This window comes from Erithacus rubecula (assembly GCF_903797595.1).
Source record: "Erithacus rubecula genome assembly, chromosome: 4".
In the NCBI taxonomy this organism is placed as follows: Eukaryota; Metazoa; Chordata; class Aves; order Passeriformes; family Muscicapidae; genus Erithacus; species Erithacus rubecula.
The window spans coordinates 18491794-18515606 of record NC_136686.1 but is presented as its reverse complement, the minus strand read 5'-3'; the positions used below and the strand labels follow the sequence as shown (position 1 = coordinate 18515606).

The following is a 23813-nucleotide window of genomic DNA, read 5'->3' as shown; positions in this document are numbered from 1 at the left end:
TTCGTGAACAGGAGGAAACTGAACCATGATGATAGGATGGAGCAAAAGAAGAGACTCCCTTTGCTGCAGGAAGTGCCAAAAATGAACAGGAGTTCTTTATGATGCTAGTAACACACAATTCATTAATAAGAACAACAGTAGGCTGGGTAGCCTATATCTTAATGGATCTGAGTGTTTTTAATTTCTCCCCAAAATTTTGTAAAAGACCTCAGGAAAAGAATACTTGACAGTATTTCTCACAAACCTCAGAAAAAAAACCACTTTTTTTTGTCTGAGTGATTCTGCTTTCCCACACATAGCTTCCTGTATCTAACTAGACCACAAACATGTGATTGGAATGTTTCTCTCTTAAGAAAAAAGAAGTTTAAATAAAGCATTTCTGGTAATTTTATCTCCATGTCACATAAGGATGCATATGGTCTTTGCCTCCTACCATTTATTAGTTAGCAAAAAGCCAAGTTTTCAGATTTCGACAAATATCACATATTCCTACATTTCTCAAAATGTGCTTTGATTAACAGAAAACAATTTATCTTTCAGGAGTTAATTCCTCTGGTGCAGGTGTGAATTGTAGGGCTGGAGAAATAAAGGTAGGTAAATTATTTTCTCTAACAGAGGACAAAGTAGCTCTGCCTTAAACGTGTGACAATATTTACTTTACTTATTGCAGCCTTCAGCTTGCTGCCTGCCCACCATAAAACAGACATCCCACAGAAATAAGACAGGACACCCATACAACAGACACTTGCTAATCTGGCCAAGCTGAGAGGTGCTCTCAAATACAACACAGAGAAAATGGAATAAAGTATCTTTCATCTTTAAAACTGAGAGCAATGTATGCAAACAAGCCATAGGCATTGCTGAGTCTGCACAACACTTCTTCCCTTCCTATAGCTTCAGCTTCTGAACTAACAATGGAGCATGAACAGAGCTAGATCTGCCCAACATCTCCTTCAACATCACACAGCCCCCTCAGCTCTCCTCAGCTGAAGCAGGCACTGCACTTAGCTTTGCTTTACCTCAAGGAAAGGAATCCAAACAGCCTGGTACTTACTGAGTTCAGCAATGCTCCCCACGCGAGTGGCAAGCAGAGACTGCTCGATGGTCCTCAGCTCTGACTGGCTGAACATCTGCACCTCCCCGGGCTTGTTTGACCTCTGCTGGTCCTTGTGAAGGTTCAAGCTGTCTGGCAGGCAGAGAACACCTACAGTGGATAAAAAAAAAGAAGACCAATGTAATTTCAGCCAGTATGGTAACTTTGGTGCCACCACCACATTGTTTTGGGGACATTCCAAGACACAGCCTGCGTGTGCAGAGCTCAAAGACACCAAACATCTGTAACACAATGTCACAAATGACTCATGCAGAAGTGGCCCTTGTAAGCCCTTCTGAGTATCTTCTCAAGCTGATTACGATGTCACCTCAGGATAATTCTTACAAAAAACCCTAGGAGGATTGCTCAAGGAGGAGTTCAAGAGGGTTTCAAAGAAGCCTCCAAGAAACTACTCCAAACCTATACAAAATTATCAGAAAATGGTATCTAATGGTATCTCAGAATTCCAAAAGATTGACATTAAAATTATATATGAGACAGACAACACATTTACAAGACTTTCCTGCAAGGGGATTTCACTGTCAATTGCAAAATAAGGGACAGCATCAAGATGCTGTAAGTGTCATTGATGGCTGATTGAACTTCTTTTGTAAATACAGCTCCCAGCAATTGCACTGTTTGGGTTCCAAAAGCCCATTATGCAGAAGCCCTTAGAGCAGTGAATTTTTATGGAGCAGGGCAAAAGTAAAGCTACTGACATAAAATGATTTGCATACACATTCATTCAGGCACAAAAGTCACTTTCTGCCATGACACGTAAACCCTCAGGAATAGATGGAGGGCATCTATTTATTCACCAAAATCATTGTCATGCTAAAAATGAGAATGTATTTACAAGAGCAAACACAGCATTACCAGCCTTGAGCAACAGCTGCATTGGTCCAGTTTGGAGAGCAAGCTCTCCTCCCTTCCCAAGCTCTGTGTACAGTCAGCTATGGCTATGCTTCTCACAGCATCATCTTCCCAATCCCTCTAGGACACACACAGGTGGAGAGCCACTGAAGGTAGTGGAACTATACCTCTTTATGATGACTAAATATCATCTTATCTCAAAATATTACCTTTGAAAAGAAGCCAGAGTAGGAAACTATTTTTTCCATGAGTTTTTACTACTCCTTCCTTTAAATACAGAATATAGGCTCTGCCCTCATAGGCAAAGCAGACTTGCAAAGTCCATGAAGGAAGTGGTACATATTTAATGTTTTTCTTCAAGGGAAAAACTTGCTTAGTTTTCCAGCTCAGTAAACATATGACATCTAACTCTACCAACCAATAATTCTGTCAGCAGATTGATAGAACTGACAACTGCTTTGGAGCACTGCAAGAGCAGGAAATGCACCTGAATGGAGATGCTTCTCAGACACCTTGTTAGCTTCACCAAACTGCCTTGGATTCCCCTCCTCACCTCCATCTCCTTCCTGCAACCAATTGAGCCTGCAAGTTATATTTGTAGCACAGACCTAAAAACATCCATCCTGAGAGGAGAGAGATGACACAGGTTCAATGAGCCCATTCCAAAGAAAAATGCAGGGGTATACACTGGGAGAGCAAGACCCACAGCCATGAGACAGCAATCTGAACTAGGATCATCCTCTGCACACAGCAGCAGCACCAGAACAAAACCCCCAATAGCCTGTTTGAATTTTGGAGATGAAGCAGCAGGAACAGATGTAATTCCCAGCCCCTGGCTCTGGTCCCAGGCTTGTAACAACCCCATGAATGTGTAGAAGGTCATCAGGGAGTAACACAACTCATAAGAAAGTGCCCTGAAGATAAAGAGCAGGACACCTGACACAGCACTGGGGAAGGAAGAATTCAAAGCTGAGAGGTGAGGAATGAAAAGCAACAACAGCTTATCAAACAAGCTCCTCAAATTTTCCTGCTATCACTCAATGGCTGACTCTCATAAACACTTGGTGCACTGATCAACATTTATATTCTATGGATGTACAGAGCTCGGGAAGTACAACACCTGCATTCAAAATGCAGGCTTGCCCACATATTTTAGTAAATATTCTCTCTCTTTTTTATAGATTATTCTTTATCATTTTAATGATAGAATTTAGAAAAAAATTGGAAGAGTTTTCCCAGCAGAAAACAGATATAAAAATGATTTAAAATTCTAACAGATTTCAAAAACAAGAAATAGAGAACAAGCAGCTTTATGGCATCTTTAAAATACAAATTGGATAATTTTTCTACAAAAACACACCTTAAATGTGGAGAGAAAAAAAAAATACTGTTTAAGATAACTTCACAAATAAAATTCAAATTGTTTGAAGTTACAATTATGTACAGAAGATATTTCTCCTAGTGATTTATGCAGTGGGATATAAAAATTTTATTCTCTACTTTGCCTATGACTCTGTTCCCACAGTCAGGCCTTTTCCTTACAAACAGCCCTGATGATTAATTACTCTGATCTTTAGTGAGGGGAGCACATTCTTAGGCTCTTGGAGAGAAAAGTGCCAATGAAATGCAAAATGAGCCATTGTTAGAAAACTTAACAAATTATAGGATGTGTCATGCCAAAGGGTTACACTTGGGTTGGAGATCTGCAGAGACACACAATAGCCAAACATCTGATTCTTATATCAGCTTCAGAACTATAATTGACCACAGCAAGTGACCAGTGGGGTGATGGAAGATTTCTTTGTAACTCATAATTTTGCTGGATCAAATCTGATTTTTGCAAGCATGGAGAAAAGGAATTTTATGGCTTGGGCATGCAACTCAGCCAATCTCATAACTTCAACGGCTTCCCTCAAAAATATTCAAGCGACTAAAATGCTTTTTAGAAGAAAAACCCACTCTCTTTTTATCAGTGTTTGATGCAAAGCTCAAATTTTCTGATGAAAGGCTACAGCACAGAAAAAAGCACAACAAACTGAAGGGGAAGGAGAAGAGACAAACATTTTGTGATTATAAATATCTTCATACATAGAAACATCTAAAAAGCCACCATCACCTTTCACTGGTTTGGCTACAGTTCAACTTCCTTATTTTAATTCTCTGCAAATTGCCATTATTCACTTGTTTCTTCAGCCTTTTGGTGTTGAACCTGAGAAACAGGTAAGGGCCTCAAGTTTCCAAAGGCCTGAAAACCAGGAGATTTTTCCCTGTTCCTTTTCTGGCTGTCACCACCAATTCTATCTGCCATTCCACACCGAAGATTTCTGTGCAATATCAGAAATGAACAGTGATACTTGTCTTTTCTCTCAGCTGGCACTGTTCAGTGTCCTTCCTTTCTGCCTGGTTACTCAATCCTTTGTGCTTCTTTGCCCATGACTCTATCCCTCTTCTTCCCTGCCATTCACTGGAGTGGAAATCAAGCAGTCATCAAGCCTGGTGAATCCCAGGCCAGGTTCCATCAGCACATCCCTGTCTGCTCTGTGCCACCCAGCCACGTGCAGCAGCCACACACCAGCTGTGAAGAGCTGGAGCAAGGCAGGACAACCAAAGCACTCCCTGCATTTGGATTTTGTCACCTCTTCTGGTGCTTCCCCTTGTCTCTGTACCCTCCCTGGGGCATGGATCTGCCTAGGATGTGACTGCATGGACACATCCAGAATGGGCCATACCCAACATTGCTGTGTTCACCTTACCCTTGGCATCAGAGTACCCTGCAATCTATAAGTGAAAGAGTGAAGAGAAATCCATACATGTTAAAATCAGCAGGATGCAAAAAAAAAAAAAAAAAAAAAAACACCAAATCTCTGGAGAAAAAGCAACATCATAGAGAAAATCTGAGGCACAATTAATACATTTCACATTTTCCTGCCTTCTGGGCTCAGCTAAAGCAAAGCCAGAGCTCAATCCTGAAAGACTGAAAAATCTCAAACCAAAGTATTGCACAAAACGACAAAGTGAAGATGCCCAAACTTACAAAAGGAGCAGTGATTTTAAACCATCATGGAAACTCTTCCAGAGGCTGGGGTACCTGATCTTTTTTCTTCCAGCTTCCCCATGCACATTCCCACCTCTTGGGCTTAAGCTGAATCACCACCCTGCACTGCAAGCCAGTTTTTGGCACAGAATTACATGATTTCCTGCACACTTCTTTCAGAGCTTGCCACAGAGCTGACCAATGCTGCCCTTGCAGCATGACAAGCATGAGTGCATCACACAAATATCCCAAACTCAGTGCCCAGCAGCAGTCCCAGCACAGCTCCCCAGTGCCTCCCCAGCAAAACAGTCAAGAGCAGCTCCAACACAAGGCACAGCAGCCATTGTGTGACCTCCTACAGCTTTTGCAGGAGGAATACAGGGTTTGTAAATAAAATTTCACCTAAATACAGAGGAGTCATGTAAAAAAAAAATCTAAGCTGTCTTCACTCCTTCTTAATTTAGACTGACACCTACACTTACATACCAGCTCTTGCCTAAGCACTTAATTCCTGAAGTGGTGGCACCTATGGTGCCCATACTCATACCTATGCCTATGCCTCAACTACTGCTGAATTATATATTTATATATTTATATATACATACACACACATAGGTATATCTGTATATAAAGTGTTAAACCAAGGCAAAGAAGTGTGCACAGCCTATACTCATGGGTCTGCAATATCTAATGTCACCCACCTTTCAAATTCTTTGCCTCCTTTAGTATTCAAATCTCATGCTCTAAACAAAATAAATTTCCAAAGCCATTAAATTAATAAGAATGCCCACTGAACAATGTCATTCAAACTGACCCACGCCTGAGGAATCTAGCAATCTAATACAAATGTGTTTGCTTTCACTAAATATATAAGTGCTGTAAATACCACAAAATACTCTTTTCACATCTCACCATTCATTCCTTTGGAAAGACTGCCAACTTCTTTACACCAATTTAGAGTCTGAATAGAAGCACGAATGATTTGCTGCTCTCTTGTTATTTTTCTTTAAGTGCTCTTACTTTCAAGAGAAAGTAATTCCAATAATCTTTGACGTCCCTCTTTATCTATTACATCTTAAGCAAATGTATGTATCTGGAAAAGAGTTTATACCCTCACTGCAAGGAATAGCTGGATCCTACTAAGGTTTTATAGAATTTAAATGTGCAGGATAGATATAAGGCAAATTGCTGTACAAAATGAGCCTGAAAATGGTAGTTAACCCTGAGCTGTCCCCAGTACGTGGTGCTGCATATTACACTGCCCAAGTAAATGCCAACCTTCCCCAGGAGGACCACCTTCAGGAGTTGGAAATCCCCTCAGCCATCACAACTTGCAAATTTTATTACATAGGAACACAGGACTAGGAAGTCTTAGAGTCCAGTCTCCTGCTCTCATAAATAATCACGTGAAGTTCAAGAGCTCACAAAACATCCAATAAAAGAAAACAAAAGCCCTTTGCTTCCACAAGCTCATATACTAAAATACTTTCCAGCACCAGAGAGCTTTCTCGAGATCTACAATATAAAGGTCTATAGGAAAAAAATAAAAGGGTCAAAGGTACTGCCAGCTGCCTTTGCAAACAGCAAAATAACTGACTAGGTGCACACCCCTCATGGTTGGTATACAAACACACAGAAAAACTCTCCTGACCCCACACTCTGCATCTTGGCAACCATGAGAACATGAGAAGGACACCATCCAGGTACTCAGCAGCTTTTGAGGGATGATATGGGATCAGCAGCACCCTGAGCTCAGCACCCTGACACCAGGTGCACAAGAGCTGGTGAATGTAAAGTGACACAAACTGCTACAGTCAAAGCTCACATCTGGAAATAAACCCTATGGTCTCCATTGTTTCAAACAACCTGTGCCATCACTCCCAGGCTCAGCCCATCCACCTGATGGGCAAGGCAGATGGAAAACATTCTCTTTGCAGAAATGAGACCACAGGGAAAACTTTAAAGTTAATCATATCAGCCACTGCTTTCAGCTACCAGACGACCTGGAAAGCATTCAAGGCAAGAAGAGCAAAGTGTCTTCTTTCCACACATTCCAACCCGGTTAAATAACAAGGAGTGGCTCTGCATGGAGAAAATGCAAAGCACTTGGGAAAGCTAGGTGGTGAGATCAAGTTTCCAGAATTGGAGTCTTACAGTAGGCAGAGCAGCCCAAATGAGGAAGGGTGGAGCAGGCACAGGAATCAGGAGACTAAAGGAGCACTGCCTTTGTGTGTCTTTAATAGCCAGTACCCAGAAACATGAAATGCATTACAAATCTCTGTGCTCCACCTCAAGACACTGGCATCATGCAGGTAGGGTAATATTCATGCATAAAACATAGAGAAGGTGAAAGTAAAGCATAGAGAGTTTAGTAAATGATTCAAGGTGAAATAAAGAGTGTCAGAGAAAACCAGGAAAATACAATAAGGTCTCCACTTACGCATTTTAACCACAGGAGATCACCCTTTCTCTCCTGGAAAAACCAGGAGAAGAGCAAATGAATAATGCTTAGAAATTACAGAACTGAGAGCCTAACCAAATAATCCAAAGCAGAGAGCACCTCTCTGAGTCAGAGTAGATGCTACAGGAAGACAAAGTAATAGAATTATATTACAAAATGTGACTATGAAATCTTTTCTCATAACAAAGTTTCTTAGCACAGCACATTCTACTTAACTGGGATGTCCTCCCTATTAGGATCCCTCAAAAGGCAATAGCTTCCACCTAATGATAATGAGAGGCAATCACTGCTGCTTAAAATGGCATACAAGTAACAACAATTCAACTAAATTAGGATATATTCTGCTAGCACCAAGCAGTTAAGTGGTGCACAACCAAGTGGAACGTGGGATGGATTTGATTGTTCAGGCTATATATCACAAAACAAAGAAGAATCAGAAAATTAAATCCCCTTAAACATAGAAGCTGAGCTCCCAAATCACCAACTACAGCTTTACATTTATTTTTATTACAATATAGAGAAAATAAAATCTTAAGTCTTGCCAAAATTAATTGCTAACTTCAAAATCCTCAAAACCACCACCAAAAAAAAAAAAAAAAAAAAAACCAAACCAAAAAAAAAACCACCAAAACCAACTACAAAAGCAGAGCAAGCCAGTCCATGAGAGAAGAAATGGACATCCATCTCCTCATGCTTATCCCCAAATCTTGCCCCAGTTTCCTAAAGTGGTCTTTGTGGTGCTGCTGAAGATGCTCTTTTCCAGCATGCATCTGTGGGCTGGACAGCCAACACGTGGGCTGACAGCAGAGTGAGGCAGCTGATGCCACAGTGAGGGCACTGATGTGCACCCTGTGCCTTCACCTCCCCATGATTTTCACTAGTGCTCTCTCTCTCTTGGCCACAAAGGGGCATTTTATCAACTCTGCAACAGAAAACTGCATGACAGCACACTCTGCTCAGTCACGCTGTTCCACTGTCACAGTGGCCACAAAAGTTTGAGTGAGAGTTGTGATTTTTTTGGCAGGGAGATGTTAGAGCTGACATAGTGCATTAATTTCATGTTGAGCACCCATCAACTTGAGATTATCCTGATCTAAGCTATGCTGCCCTAGAACTCACGATGTGTAGGAAAAAAGTTTTGTCTTACTCTTTGATAGGAGGTATTTGGATACAAAAATAAGGGAAAAACAATTAAAAATGTCAGTACCATCTTCCTTCTCTGATACATGCAAATAAATATAACACATACACTCCTCAGTGTGGCAGCCCAAGAAGAAGCTGAGAGGCCATGGGGAATCTGACAGAAGAAAAGCTCACAATGATTGTGTTGGCAGAACAAGCAAGTGAGAAAGTTCAGAGAAATGCAGATTTGGTGGCACCCAGTCGAACCATCAGAGTGCCTCTTGCAGCAAGACCTAAGACACATACTCAAGGAGGAAAGGATATGCACTGGTAGAAATGTAACTCTGGGCATGCACAGGAGTATTAACTCATGCAAAAATGGGTTTGGCTAAAAAAAAGCACAAGTTCCTCTTAGACTGAGAGTTCAAAGAAGGTCTAAGCCTTTGAGTCACCAAAAATGACTAAGAATGCGTTAATGGGTTTTATTTTACAGAAAAAGTCCTGTCAGCTGATAACAGCAGAATGAGAGAGGATTCAGTGATTCATAGCTTACAATATGCTTTCCCAGAGCCTGTAATTTCCTTCATTCATTACCTGGCCCCTGAAATGCCCAGCCCAGACTGAAGCTTTCCCCTTCAGAACCGTGATGTGTGCACAGCCCAAAGGTCTCACAGTGCTGATACAGCACCTCTCCTGACCCAGCCCTGTCTCCCCCAGTGTTTGACACAAGGTACCAGAAGCCCTTTGGACACTGTCATGTATAAGTAGAGAGCTCCTTGTAGCAATGCAGGTTTAGGCTTCTTGAGAAGAGAGACTGAGTATCAAACTGCCATTGAGTAACTCCACGCAAGGATGCAATTTTCTGTTTTTGTGAGACCTACAATCCAAACAGGCTTGTGCTCCAGGTATTGCAGCTATAGTAAAGCAGCAGAAAATGCCTTGTCCAAAAGAGCATATTTTCCATTGCTTTCTATGTGTGCCACCATCCTTTTGGCACAGGCACCATGCGTCAGATGCCTTCAAGAGTCAGACACATCATTTCAAAAACACCCACATGCTTCCATTTCTGAGCAGTTGCACTAATACTCTACAATACACTTGGCAAGAATACTTTGAAAACTCTAAATAACACCTCCTTCATTTGCTTCAATATTTGCAAAGATTAGTATGCTTTTCACAGGAGAAGGAGTTGTTTGCCAAAAATCCCTCCTTTCTCTTTGGATATACAACTCTATAAATAAGACACAGTAGAGCAGACACACAGTACTAAGAAGGAGCACAGGGCATTCCCAGTGTAGGTGCCAACTGCACCCTTCCCATCTCCCAGGTGGAAGCAGCTGGGATTGAGGGCAGTGTGGCAAAGCACCTGTGGTCTATGCAGCAACCACCTGCCCTTGGGAGCCAGTTACCTGTGCAAAAGCTGACACAAACCTGACACGTACAACAAGGATGCTTTGCAACTCAAAACTGGAAAAAAGACCTGACCATACAAGGGTGAGGTGACTGGTTGATGGGAGAATGACACCATTTCCTGCAGAGCTGGGGGATTGCTCTTTGCTTTTTAAGTCACCTTCCACGAATGCCAAAACCTTGGACTCTGGCCCAGGCAATGCTACCTCTAATAGCACAAAGCTGCTAAAATCATCACCATCCTTAAATTTAAACAACTAAACCATCAGCCCTAAACATTTCTGGGAAGGCACTAGGTATGTGTTTTAATAAAATAAATATAAAATAAATAAAATTAGTTAAGTCTGCAGCCTTTAAGGCATCAAACCTGAAAATACATGACACAAAGGGGCTCCAAGGAAACCCCTGAGCATTTAATGCATGTGAATAAAACTGCACTGCTGCTGCATGTTGCCGTGCCTCAGCAAGAAAATGCAGGCAGCTCTGACAGAACTCTCACTGACTTGGGGTTAGCCCATCAAGGAGTAAGTTTTGGATAAACTGGAGTGTGTAGAGCCCAGAAAAAAGGGTAAATAATTAGGATTTCCTTTCACCTGCTTGCACAGATGACTATCAGATTAGCCACTCCACCCCCTCCATGAAAGCCCATGCTTAATGACAGTAAGGAATGATAAGGATGGTCTGGAAACACAAGCTGCTATTTATTTGCTTTAGGGCAGTTTCTCATCACTCCAAGAATTGACTGTACTCCCTCCCACCCTGCTAAGGATGCACTAAGCAAACAGATTATCACAGCAGGATAAAAACCACCTACCCATGAAGTTTATGGTACAGGATTATGGCAATCTCCTGAACTGCCTACAAGCCCTCAGCAGGACACCTCTGTGTGGTATGGTACATCACTTGGGGTACCCCTAGCAGGTGAGATGCCCCCACCTGTGAACACCTCAGCTCAGGGACTGATAGCCATGATCTGCATGGGACCAAGGTACCCATCCTCCTTTAGGAAAGGAGAAACCTTCAGCACGTGCTTCAATGGGGTTTTGCCATGTATTTAAAGCCAAATATTCGCCTAAAACTTGCACTGACTGGAAACCCTGGATGCCAGCCAGATGACAGTCCTTTCTGTAAGTAACCTTTACCTTCTTCCAAAATTCCTCTTGGCTTACTAAATACAAATTGTCTGTTAATAGCACGTATTTTACCATTCAGACCTTTGATATATAGACACCCACAACAATAAATCAGTTCTGACCAGTAAAGGTTAACCTATATACATATATATATGGCAAAATCATTACAGACAATGAAAAAAATTTACAAGAAGAGGGGTTAGACTATGCTGCTAGCACACATTTATGATCACTTGCCCTACAGATTGCCTGGCTGAACCCATTTCAAATAATTCTGGTTTTATAGAGCTGACAGACACACTCTTCCCTACCCAGCTATAATACAAACTAACTGTGATCATGTGCATGTGCTCATTACATGGCTACCTTAAGTTTATTTTACAGACATCTAATAGTTCTTTTTAATCCGTGCAGAGTATGCACTCATACATTCTGGATTTTACATGAAGATACACAGTTTTATTAATAAAATATCTACTACATTTTTTAAAAATTATGCCCTCTATTACTTTTCCCAGAGAGAAATGGCTGCACATTTATTCTCAGAGTGGTTAAAGGTCAAACACAGCTTTCATTTACGCATAGTCTGAAGATTTGAACCTTTGCTTTATTAATCTTCTCCTCTGCTTCACCTAGGAACTCACAGATCAACAGAGATCAACAAACACCAAAATCCCTGTAGTACAGGAATATGGTCATTTCTATGCCAAAGCCATCTCCAGAGCACTGAACAGACAGTAGCTAATGAATAAACACACTCACTATTTTATCTTTGTGGTTCAGTGTGGTTTCCAGCATGACTTTGACATGACTGCATTTTATCCATCCTCTGCTTTGAATAAATGCCATTCCCTGTGGGCTCCCATCTTCCCACCAGTGCCCTTGCAGGGACTGAGACAAATCCTCAGCAGTGCCCTGGCCACCCTGTGGAGCTGCTTTACCTCTAAGCACAGCTCCACCAACTACTCAGGCACCAAAATCAGGCTGAAGAACAAACCACAGAGCAGTTATGGCCTCACAGCCTTGGTTTTAGAAACAGCTGAGATAACTCTGCTAAAACAAAAAAGAAAAAAAAAACCAACCAACCAAAAAAACAAAAAATAAACAAAAAAAACCCCAAACCAAACAAGAAAAAAAAACCAAAAAAACAAACAACAAAACAACAAAAGCCAACAAAAAACCACACCACACCCAAAAAAGCCCACCACTTAAAAAAAAAAAAAAATTAAAAATAATTTTGGGGAAACTGACTGACCTAGAAAAAGCTAAATACTGCTGGACCATATCAGAAGTAACTGAAATCAGGGACATATAACAATACAGCAGGTAGCTATAACTGCCTCGCCAGCTACATCACATCTGCTGATTTTTTTTTAGCCTTTTCACTTTTAAGCAGACTGAAAGAAATCAAATGGTGTTTGGAAACTTCCAGGCAGGGCTTCAATGGGTCAGCATTACATAACTGATTGGCTGATTTAAGCAGCTCTATATGCAATGAAGGACATAGAAACTGAATGTTCTTCATGCAGAACAATCTTCCAAACTGATTCAAGTGAAAAGCTTAGACAGGAAAGACCCCAAAATAATAAACCAGTAACAATAAACTCAATTTCCTTCACTCAGGTACAGTCCCCAAACAGATGTGTGTTTGTGGCATCGTGCAGGAGGTTACAGCTCCTAAACTCACTAAAGCTGTACCTATTCCAATCACGTTCTCTATGGATAGACATAACAAAATGGTCCCTGGTTTAGATTTCTTAATAATAACAATTATATGAAGCACAGGGAATTACAAGAGAATTATGAAGCTGATTTTATTTGGGAAAGACACAGATTCAATGAGAACTAGTATTTTGCAGCATAACAGCACACCATGAAATTTAATTGCAATGCACAACAAGACTTACAAGCAAGTTTTCATTGCCTCAGCTGCACGTCAGAAAGAAAAGGAACAAAAATAGACTAAATTTCCAGTCTGAAAATAAAACAAATTTGTAATTAATTATTTTAATTCTGTTCTACTGAAAAGGCAGTTCAAATAATTTGCAGATTTGTCATCTCCAGCCATAAGAAGACAATACACTACCATTGACCCTAGCCACATGGACTGCTACACAAAGCCAAGAGTGATCTATGAGCTTCATTAAGAGATTTATATATATATGTATATATATATATATATATAAAATGTGAAATTAAAGCTGGCATTTGTATCTACCAGACTTCCCAGAGAGTATCCACTGTTGAAAAATTCTCAGTTACTTTGAGCTCATCTGCCCAGAAATCTGTAGCCAGGGAAGTAATTATTGCTACTAAGAGCTGGAATAAGAGTTAGACTTGGCTGTGCAGAGAGATGCTTGGAGGGCATCCACACACACCCCTCTTGGTGGGTCTTTGCTGGAGCCCACAGACAACAAGCAACCAAGGAGCAAACCAAGGAACCCTGTCCCCTATTCATCTTTGCTTCCATTCCACTTTAAAAGTTAACAGGCAATAGGATCTGACTCTTCTCCTCAAAGCATTCTGAGCCAGGGCTAAGCCATAGTACAATGCTAGGGATGCTGCCACACAAGCTTCTGAACATAGTGCCTAAAACACCAGCCCATCTGCAAGAAAATACTGTATTGAGTACATCAATGCAATTTCTCTTACTGCTGTGGTCTTTTAAATGAAGTTTTAACGCACTTAGAGACAAAACTAGTCTATGCACAGGCAAAGCTAAACTGTTAATATAAGTAGGAAACTGTAATTTTCTCTTGCACCATTATAGATATAAGTTACACAGATTCAACATGTGAAAGATAAGTTGCACATGGGTCATCTTTTCTGATGTGAGGTTTGAATAATGAGAAAGGTCTTTTGTCCAAATTCTTCATGTTAGTCACACCTTTAAATGACTGACAATGGATTTAGTGGGCATTCAAAATGGTTTGTTGTGTAAAAAAGTTGTTTCTAACTCTGGCAGATGTGGAAGCAACCTCCCTCCTCCCCAATTCCACCAGTAGAAGGGTATGGTACTTTACTGATAATATTCCAAAATATGCAGATCAACGTGAGTATGGCTGCTGTGGGCAAAGCCTTCAGTATGAGAACAGAAAGGCTGAATTTAATTCAGAGAAATTTTGACAAAAAAGGTGAGCATCTTTTCCTTTTTCCACATAGAAATTGTTCTTGGCATTTCCACAGCACAGGAAGCAGTGAAACTTATTCACTTCATACATCTAAAGCTCCTTCCTTGGGCAGTTTCCCCTTTGTTCAGCACTCGGGTGGGATGCTTTGTCCACCAAGCTCAGCTATGGAATTGGACACATTTCTGTTTGGTTTCTGAAATCAACTGTGTGAACACACCACCTATATTGACTTATGACCATGGGTTCCCTCCCCACTCTGCTTGGGCAGCCATTACTTGAAACTCTGAATTCAGAACAAACTTCACGGCCAACACACAGCAGAAAACCTCCAACTCAAGTGATTTAAAGCAACAAGTGTAACAACCATGGCAAAAGCAATGACAATGTAACAGTCTGAAAGCCTTCAAAACCAGTGCTCCAAATTACAAAGGTTGGAAAGACAGGTTTTACCCTACACTGAACTCCATAAAGATTAAAAATTCTACCAGTTTACATTTAAGGATCCCAAGTAATTTGGGTTTTACTTTGCCCTGATGACAATGGAAACAACTGGAAGTTTTTCTTCTTCAGAGAGAGCTGGAAAGAGGAATTGAGGAACTCTTTAGTCCTCAGGAATAGTCCTTTGGGTTTGGCTATGGATTGATTTTAAAGCAGCCATCTGAAAAGTCCACCACTGGAGTTCTTAAGCTAAAAAATGTTTCAGAAGAGAACTGATTCAGAAAGGGCAAGTCCAGCAGCATGGCTTTTCCCAGCACACTGAGATAAGGAAACAAGATGCACATGTAGACACCAACTGCTCTGAACTCATTTCTCATGATCTTCATAATCTGAATTGTTCATACAACAAAATATACATTCTGGAGTTGGCACATCATGACAGGGGGCGAAATAAAATATGACTGCTACAGACAGTGCTTGAAAATCTCAGAAGAAAATGAGCAAAATATTCTTGTGATGACTTCAGAATCATGGGAAATAGGCAGGATGAAGCAATGGCTTTCATGTACCATAAAAGCATGATTAAAATGTCCTTAGGCACATAACTCAAGAGTCAGCACAGACCAATATGATGCAGAAAAGAGAGATAAGGAGCTCGTGAACTGTGGTTTACTGATAGGACATACAAGATTAATGCAAGCAGCAGTAGAGAAGGAAAACAATAAAACTATAAATGATGGAGAATAATCTTTACACTAAGTCACTCTGCATGCTTTTGGGGAATGAATCCACAGCTGAGTGTGTGATAACATTCACGTGATCTACCATCCTCCTACCTTTCATGAGTTAACAGCAACTTACTGGGGTGTGTGGCAGCAACATAAGGACAGCTCTGTTGAAGCAAACACCAGTTTGCACTTCATTTTAACTGAGCAGCATGCCTTAATTTAGGTACTTCAAAAAGCAGACTGACCAAGAAATCACTGTGAAGCAAGCAAGAAGAGAGATTCAAAGAATGTAGTACTACCATAGAGACAGATTATGCACCCTGGGGACAGCCAGAACATGCAGATCTTCTTTGGATGAAGGTAACATTCAGGACAACAGATAAGGAAATGTCTTATCCAAAGGCCAGAAGTGTATTAACAGAGATGTACTGCATCCAGCTCTGGGGTCCTCAACACACAAAAGACATGGACCTGTAGAAACAGGTCCAGAGGAGGTCATAGCTGACAAGAGGGCTGGAACACTTCTAAGACAACATACAGTTGGCATTGTACAACCTGCAGAAGAGAAGGCTCTGGTGAGACATGGAGAATTGATTTAGGTTAGATATAAGGATAAAATTTGTTTATAATGAGGGAGGTAAAACACCGGAACAGGTTACCCAGAGAAATGGTGAATGTACCATACCTGGAAATATTCAGGGTCAGCCTAGATGGGGTTCCAAGGATTCTGATCAAGTCAAAGATGTCTCTGCTCATTGCAGAGGGTATGAATAGATGGTCTTTAAAGGTCCCTTCCAGCCTATTCTGTGATTCTATGAATCTAGACTGTGTAGAAACATATTTTTGTCAACTTTTAGCTGGATAATGGCAGTTCATCTACTGACCATGAAGCCTTCAGGCACTGCCAAGCCCCAATTTGTGCAGCCCATCATCTCAGCCACACAAACCCCTGCAAGCACCCAAGCCACCACATTCCCCCTGAACTAAGAGCCCCCTGCTATCCCACCTTGCAGTTCAGGTGCAAGATATCTGACTAGTAAGAACTAAATGTTTGGCTAATAGCCTGTTTTGATATTGAATGCAGATTCACACAGGACATGCTGGAAAAGCTGCTGCTGAGCTGGGCAGACCCCAGAGTTGTGGAAGGTGGCTCCCACAGGCCTGCAGGCTGCCTGCTGTGCTGGAACTCAGCTGGTGACAAACAGCAGTGAACTGGCTGCCTGTGGAAATGCTGTTCCAGCGGCAGCTCCCACCAGTGCAGCTGTGCCTGTGCCAACACCCGCTCTTTATTCAATTCCCTCCGCTATTATTTTTGGCTGCTGACCAAATCTCCACATGCCACAGCCTACAGCCAGGAATCTGTCAGGGTGGCCAGGGAACAGCAGGGAGGCTGATGACACAGCCAGCCCAAGGGAAATAGGCACTGCCCTGAGCTGGGCTGGCTCCTCATTGCTGCAGGGGAGCTCTGCAGCCACCCCAGCCTGGGTGTACAGGACATCCATAGGTGGCATGCAGGACATCCATAGGTGCCATACAGGACATCCATAGGTGCCATGCAGGACATCCATAGGTGCCATGCAGGACATCCATAGGTGCCATGTGGTTTGCAGGCTGTGGCTGCAGGCAGGGCTCAGTTTTCTGCTTGTGCAGCTCCACGTGTGGGTGAGCATCCTGTGGCTTAGGGGAACCACCAGCACAAAGCAGCCCTCAGGTTTGTAAAGCACATCAGTGGGTTTGCTTGAAGACCACAAACTGAGTGCTACTGCAAATGACTCATAAAATGAGATACATTGCTGCAATAAAGGAAACAATATTTACCAAGATACTTAGAACTCTTATTTTCATATATATCTTCAAAGCAATTAACTAATATTAGAGCATTCATTTTCCTCAGGCCTCCATGACTCCACTGGGTATGGTTAGACCTCTCAGTTTACACAATTAAGGTGTATTACTTCAAATCTGCTGCCTTGAATAGGAGCAGAGGTAGCAGTACTTGCAACAAAACCAAAGCTCAGAGGTCTTAATCCACGAGCCCAACCCTATCTGGCCTCCAAAAATACCAATGCACACTCCTGTTATCCCTGTGTAAAACTAGTAATGCCACAGAAGCTTGTTTCAGTGACATTTAGAAAGCACCTTGAGAAGCACTATGCCATATAAGCAGCTCCCTCAGTAGGTTTTATCAACAGACCAATTCTCAAAAGAAGCTCTGAAAATGGAAAATGGTAGCTTCATGGTGGCTTATTTAAACATGGGCAGATGTCTTGGCCTCAGTAGTAGAAGGGCACAGGCTCTGTTCCTCAGGGGCATTTCAAAGCTTACATGGCTATCCAGAAGTAAAAATTAAGTGCTCTTAAAATAAAATACTCCCCTCACCCAGCACTGTGAGTTTAATAAATCCAGATGTCTAATATTTCAAACTTAAAACTGCGCCTTGTAAAAAAAAAAAAAAAAAAAAAAAAAAAACCAAAAAAAACCTCCAAAGAAAAATGCAAGGATGAAAGCACATTTTATACTCATTAAAGTGCTCACCAAACTGTACAGCCTACCTGGGAGAGTGAAAGGAAAGGGGGGAAAAACCCCAAAACCAAAGTACAGACATTTCACATCATATGGAGCAGATATCCAAGGGCAGTAAAATGTTATGAAGTAGCTTAGTTGAACAGTTTAACAGTCTCAAAGATACTATGAAACATTTCATTACTGGGAAAACCAAATGTCAAAAAGCCCCAAAATTGGCCTAAAAATAAATGATTTTTTAATGAGTAAAACTGGAATCCTTTAATTTGCTGCTTTATTTCTACAGCTTTCAGTGCACACTCTGCTCTAGTCATATTGTCAAACTTATCTCTTCAAACAAGAAAAACAGAAATTCCATTCTCCTGTATGTGAGAGCCAAAGTTCTCAAGTTTGCTCAAGAAAATCCAGGAATCTGAGAGCTGGAGCTTTAGGAAAACCATCAGACAGGCAGAGAACTTTACTGACCACATCAGACATGGTTCTTAACAGGATCCTCACTGATATCTCAGCCATTCAGTCTGAGATTTTTAGTAGCACCTTTCATAGATTTACAGACAATAAATCTATCAAAGCCTTCTGCTTTTCTTTCATCTTTTTTGAGGGTGGGGGAGGGGAAGATAAAGAAGAATGCCAAAGAAAAGCTTGTGCTGTCTGCTAGGGAAAGAGAAGAGTGAAAATAATTCATTGTTACAGAAGGGAATCTGTATTGACAAAGTTTATAAAAATATGGAGTAATACAGATATAGTTCATACAAAAGTCCCAAAACAAGAGATCATTCCTTGCAAGTTATTTCATGATTTTATCATTATTTCTTAAATCACTCCAACCCTTGGAGCTTTAGCAATATGAAAATGGAAGAGAGCCCTGCAGGTCTGGGGACAGAGGCAGAAGCTGGGGCCAAATGCCAGAGCAGGGTCCCACCACCCCTCACTGCTGGAGCTGCCTGGTGGGACTGGAGAGACCAAGTGCTTTGCAGAGCCCCCATCTATGCCATGCTTTGAATCAAACATGCCACAAACAGCTTAAGAGAAATCAGTAATTGTATAAACCACGGTGTTTTTAAATAAATTACAATTTTAAATTTTTGGCTTGGATGTGACAGCATTTCCTTGCTTTCAGCTCTTCCTAAAAAAATAAATGGCATCACTATTTTGTTCTTGAGAGAAGTTTAATAAAAATGCCAAAAGACAGTGATAAATTTCTTTAACACAACCATAGTTTCAGCAGAATATTCTAAACCAGATGAAGCCCGCAGGAAACAGCTTTCAGACAAGGCAAAACAAATACTGATTTTATCATCAGCACAATAAAGATTAGCAGTGGCAGGATGTTTTTATTTGTCAATTCACCTGCTTTTGGCTTTTTAAAGTCCTACCATAATATACCAATTCAAGTTCATCATCACTACAGTGAAAAATGAGAAGTAACAGTCACTGAGGTGACCAATGAGCAAAACACTTGGGAAAATCTAATCCCCTCTTTCTTTTTTGGGTATTACTAAATCTCATCAGCAGTTTGCTAATCACTTACTTCCAAAATCCCAAAGGGAAGCAGTGGATGACAAGAGAGCCATCCAGAAGGTGTGCAACCCATCCAAACAAAAGGAAAAACGCACTTATCTTTGCAAAGCCTTTGTTTAACTACCTCAGCTGAAAACACATGTAAAAGACAAGTATTTACAAGTAGTTTAACCTAAAATTCATCTGGGGTTTGCCAGGCTTTGCTGGAAACAACATTTGGCAGCCATACCCAGCCTCAGTGATGGGTACTCACAAAAGATTTAACATAGTTTGCTGGTAAATTTTTTAAAAATGCTTTTCTGTCATTTCATGTAAACTTTGCATCAAGTTTCGTAAACTTTTATTTAGTGAACTCAACTGATTTTAACAAAAAACATGAAAGAAAAATATCCATGAAAATCTGAAAGAGGGAGTGAACAGTTTGACCTGAAGGCTCACATGTTGACCAGATTTGCACTGTAGGGCTAATCACTGAGGAAAGCACCAAATAGCAAAATTCACTCATCATAAACTTCAGAGATTTCAAGAAAGCACTTGACAGACTCCATCACTACTCACTCTGGAACATCTTGAAGTGTTAGGCTTGCCAACAAAAATAATTACATCATCAAGCCTTTATACCAAGCTACAGCTTGAAAACTTGGAGATTTAAGTACAGGGTTCAACACAAAGGCTGCTGTCAGATCAGCAAGAAATCACACACTTCTATAGGTGGGCACTGCAACTGACTGTATTAGGAAAACAAACATAAATGTAACAATATAAGGTATAACAACAGTCTCTTTAAAATCTGGCCATTGCAGCTGTCCCAAGTCCTCCAAGTGTTCCCAACCCAACACCAACACTGATAAAGGCCAACAGCTGGTCCAGCAGTGGAGGATGGTGAAGTCAGCAAGCTGCTTCAGAGGGAAAAGTGTAATTAGAACACAACTTCCACCTTAGAAGTGATCCAGTAATTTATACAGTAATTGTGTGTGATTCACAGTCAACTGGGAAAATTTCACCAATTGAGAAGCAGGTATTTCTGCTTAGCATCTTAAATGGGATTTACTAATTAAAAAAAATAAAAACCTATGCCTCAAACTCTTGAAGAGTTTTCAAGTCTTCAATTCAAAATGTTATTCCTGCCTTGATATACAGACAAGAAAGCTGTAAATCTGTGAATGGTACAGACAGACCAATGCTGCTAGAAGCAAATGTATCAGAAAAAACATGGGTACGGCATAAAATGGATTGATAAAGAGGTACAAGGATTTACTCCAAAGGCTGTCTCTTATCTGTAGGGTTACCCAGAAAAGAGGGTAGAAACATTTGGCAAGTACAGTGGGGATTAAGCACAAGGAGGTGGGGGGAACCTGGAAAAAGTGGAAATTACACTCAAGTTCTGCAAGCCCAGGTGGCTTTTGAAGCAGTTCCTTCTAATCCTCAGCTACACAAGCAGATAAAAAGCTGCATCATTAGATCCTGGCCACAGTAATACAGAAATACCAAAAAGCTGCAATTTTGCTCATGTAATGGAATCTACCCTTGGGGCTTTGTGCTGGTCAGGCTTTGCCAGCTGACAGCCACAGCAGCAGGACTTGCCAACAGCAGCACAGACCCTGCCTGCCCCCGCACGTGGGAAAATACAACCCTGGGACACAACTCATCAAAAACTGCCCTGGAATGGCAATAAACCTGTACCCCCACAGAACTGATCTTCACTCAAGGAAAAGGGTTTTATAGGGCTGCAGAAGAGATGAGGCATTTACCAACTAGAAATGAGACATGATGTGCAGGGATTCCTTCTTTTCTGTTCTTACAATTTTTATGTTTCTATAGATACTTTGCAAGCACATACTGTCTGTCTTTATTATAAGGCTGTAAAATATAAAGGCTTATTTTTAAAAAAGACTGATTTTTTTAAAGCAATGTAAATCCCCCTAAATGGCAAAAGAAGCCTATACCTTATAATATACTGCATCTACCAACAATCCACCAGTGTTTAACTGACCAGTGTGAGCATGACCTGGACTAAAATTAAACTTCACAGCCCAATATTACATGGCTGACAAAAACTGCATATATTTTAAGATATGCACTAAATACAAACCAAAGAATCCTAAAAACTTGGAAAAAGCCACATACATGCAGGAAAATGATCGTACTCATCAATATATAGGTAGCAAAATAAAGAAGCAAATCAGTATTTCTGGGTTGATAATTCATAAAACTTACATGAAATTCCACACACAGCTCAATCAGAAACCATAACATAGAAACAAGTTAGTTACTGTATGCTCAAACCACACCAAAGGAAAATTGAAGTCTCTAAGTCATGCATTTCAGAATTAAGAATTGCCAGATTAAATTTACTACTGCAATCATCATTTTGTTCTCCTGTGCATGCACCCTGCCACACACGGGTTTTATTCCACTGCCAGGTTCTGCTTTTGTTGCTTTTGGGGCTTTTCCACAAAACTGAGAGAGACCTGCAAAAACTACTGTAAAGTTGGAAGAAAAGCAGAAATAACAGGAGATTACAGTGATTAGTCCCTCGTTCTAGAGAAAAACAATAACAAAGAAAGAAAAAGTAACCCAAACACCCGCTGTGTTTCTTTGTCCTCCTGTCAGTGAGATAGATGGCTTCACATGGATGTGCCTGCAATGTACACTTAGCCACCCTTTCTCTGGCTTAACAGCTACAGAGTGGTACTCTCTCCTGGGACAAATAATAAAAAAACATAACAGATTTTCCATCTGTAACAGGTAATAGGCCAGGACAAAACACAGGACAAATCTGCTTTTGTGAAATACTGCTTTGCAATGCCAGAGTTTTTGTTCACCTTATTTTTTTCCTGTTCAAACACACAGGAAAACCCAAAAAAGGAAGCATCTGAAACTACATCTCACACTTTATTTGCTCAGCTTTAAAATGCTATCCCCTCATTAGAGAACCATCTCATTAAACAGCCCATCTGGGTCATTGTGCAGCTTCTCTGCTCTAACAGGCAGCACAAAACCCCAGAGAATTCAGGGACTGCTGATGTCCAAGAGCTTTTTCTTTGCTGCACTGAGCAAAGATTTGTCTGCTGTCTCTAAGGACTCTGACGCCAAGAGGTTGGGAGCCTTCAGTTTGTTCTCTCCATCATTAAATCACCAAGGGGAAGCACTGTCTTTCACTATCAGCATCATTAGCACCTCCTGGTGACTATGGATTCAGTTCCTTGAATCATCTCTCACAGCTCTACTGCTAAAACCCTCCGAAGGAGCTTGCTGAATCCTTCTAATTCCAGGTAAAAATGTTTGTATTATTACTAAGTTATTAAGAGGACCTTTCCATAGCACAGAGAGCACGTGTTTCAAGGGTGAGGTTCACCAACAGAACAGGATGATGAGCATTACAGCAGTGTAGCTATCAGTTTTTCACCTAAAGAGCCACTGTGTGTGCATACATCCCAAATCCCATGTTTATTTGAGGTCACAAGCAGGGGTGACTGAATCTAGACTGACATTTGTGCTCTCAATGGCCATGCTTCAGTCACTCAAGGATCCTCCATGACCTTCCCACATGATCACGTGCATGAACCTCACTTTGCTAAAACAGCTACTGAATAAATCAAGAAAATCTGAGAAGGTGTAAGACAAGAAAACAAAATCTCCTAATGGCATTTCACTCCCTGAACACCACTAACACAGAAAACAGGACCCTACCTGTAGTTCCAAAAGCAACTACAAGTAGAATCCAAATACACTAAAGTGCCCTGCTGATCACTTTCCACAGATTTCCCTGTGTAGCTCCAAGGTCAGGAACTCTCAGCTAATATTGACAGCAGACCAAGTCAGCATTTAGGGCTTCATAACCTTCAGAAGATAAATGCTTCCAGACCAAAAGGAGGTTTCAAGACTGCTTACAGCACAATAGACCTTTATGGATGTATTTAGAGCATGCACATAGAAAACAAACAGCCTCAAATGTCAGACAAACTGTTGATATAAGTTCTGAAATAAAGAGGAGATCCTGGAGTTCAGAGTCTCCCAGTGAAACAGCAGCTGGATGCTGCCACTATGCTGGCACACGTGCTTCAGGACATCAAAAAACCAAACCTAACACCAACAGCTTTGAAAGCAGGAACAAAACAACACCTTGCTTAAGTAAACGAAGAAGGACAACTTAAAAACTCCAGCCTGAGATTCAAAGCATCCTAACAAAGCAGGATGCACACATGTAAAAGCAAGATGTTCTAAACCTTAGAAAACACCCCTTTCAAAACTCTTTATTTTATTTTCTAGAACATGTACTTTGACCCTTATATCTTATGCCACCCAACTTTGTTTTGCTGTTTTCTGTTTCATTCAGAGAGAAC

The 23813-nt window shown here is 41.0% G+C and overlaps 1 protein-coding gene across 3 annotated transcripts in view; it reads right to left on the bottom strand.

Moving 5' to 3' along the window:
- Positions 1–23813, bottom strand: part of ABTB3 (ankyrin repeat and BTB domain containing 3) — a 178093-nt gene that overhangs the window by 68168 nt on the left and 86112 nt on the right. For all 3 annotated transcript variants that reach the window (XM_079303619.1, XM_079303617.1, XM_079303618.1), the window contains exon 2: positions 1055–1204. In XM_079303619.1, the coding sequence (XP_079159745.1) occupies positions 1055–1130 (76 nt within the window). In that variant the 5' untranslated portion in view covers positions 1131–1204. The remainder of the gene's footprint in view (positions 1–1054; positions 1205–23813) is intronic.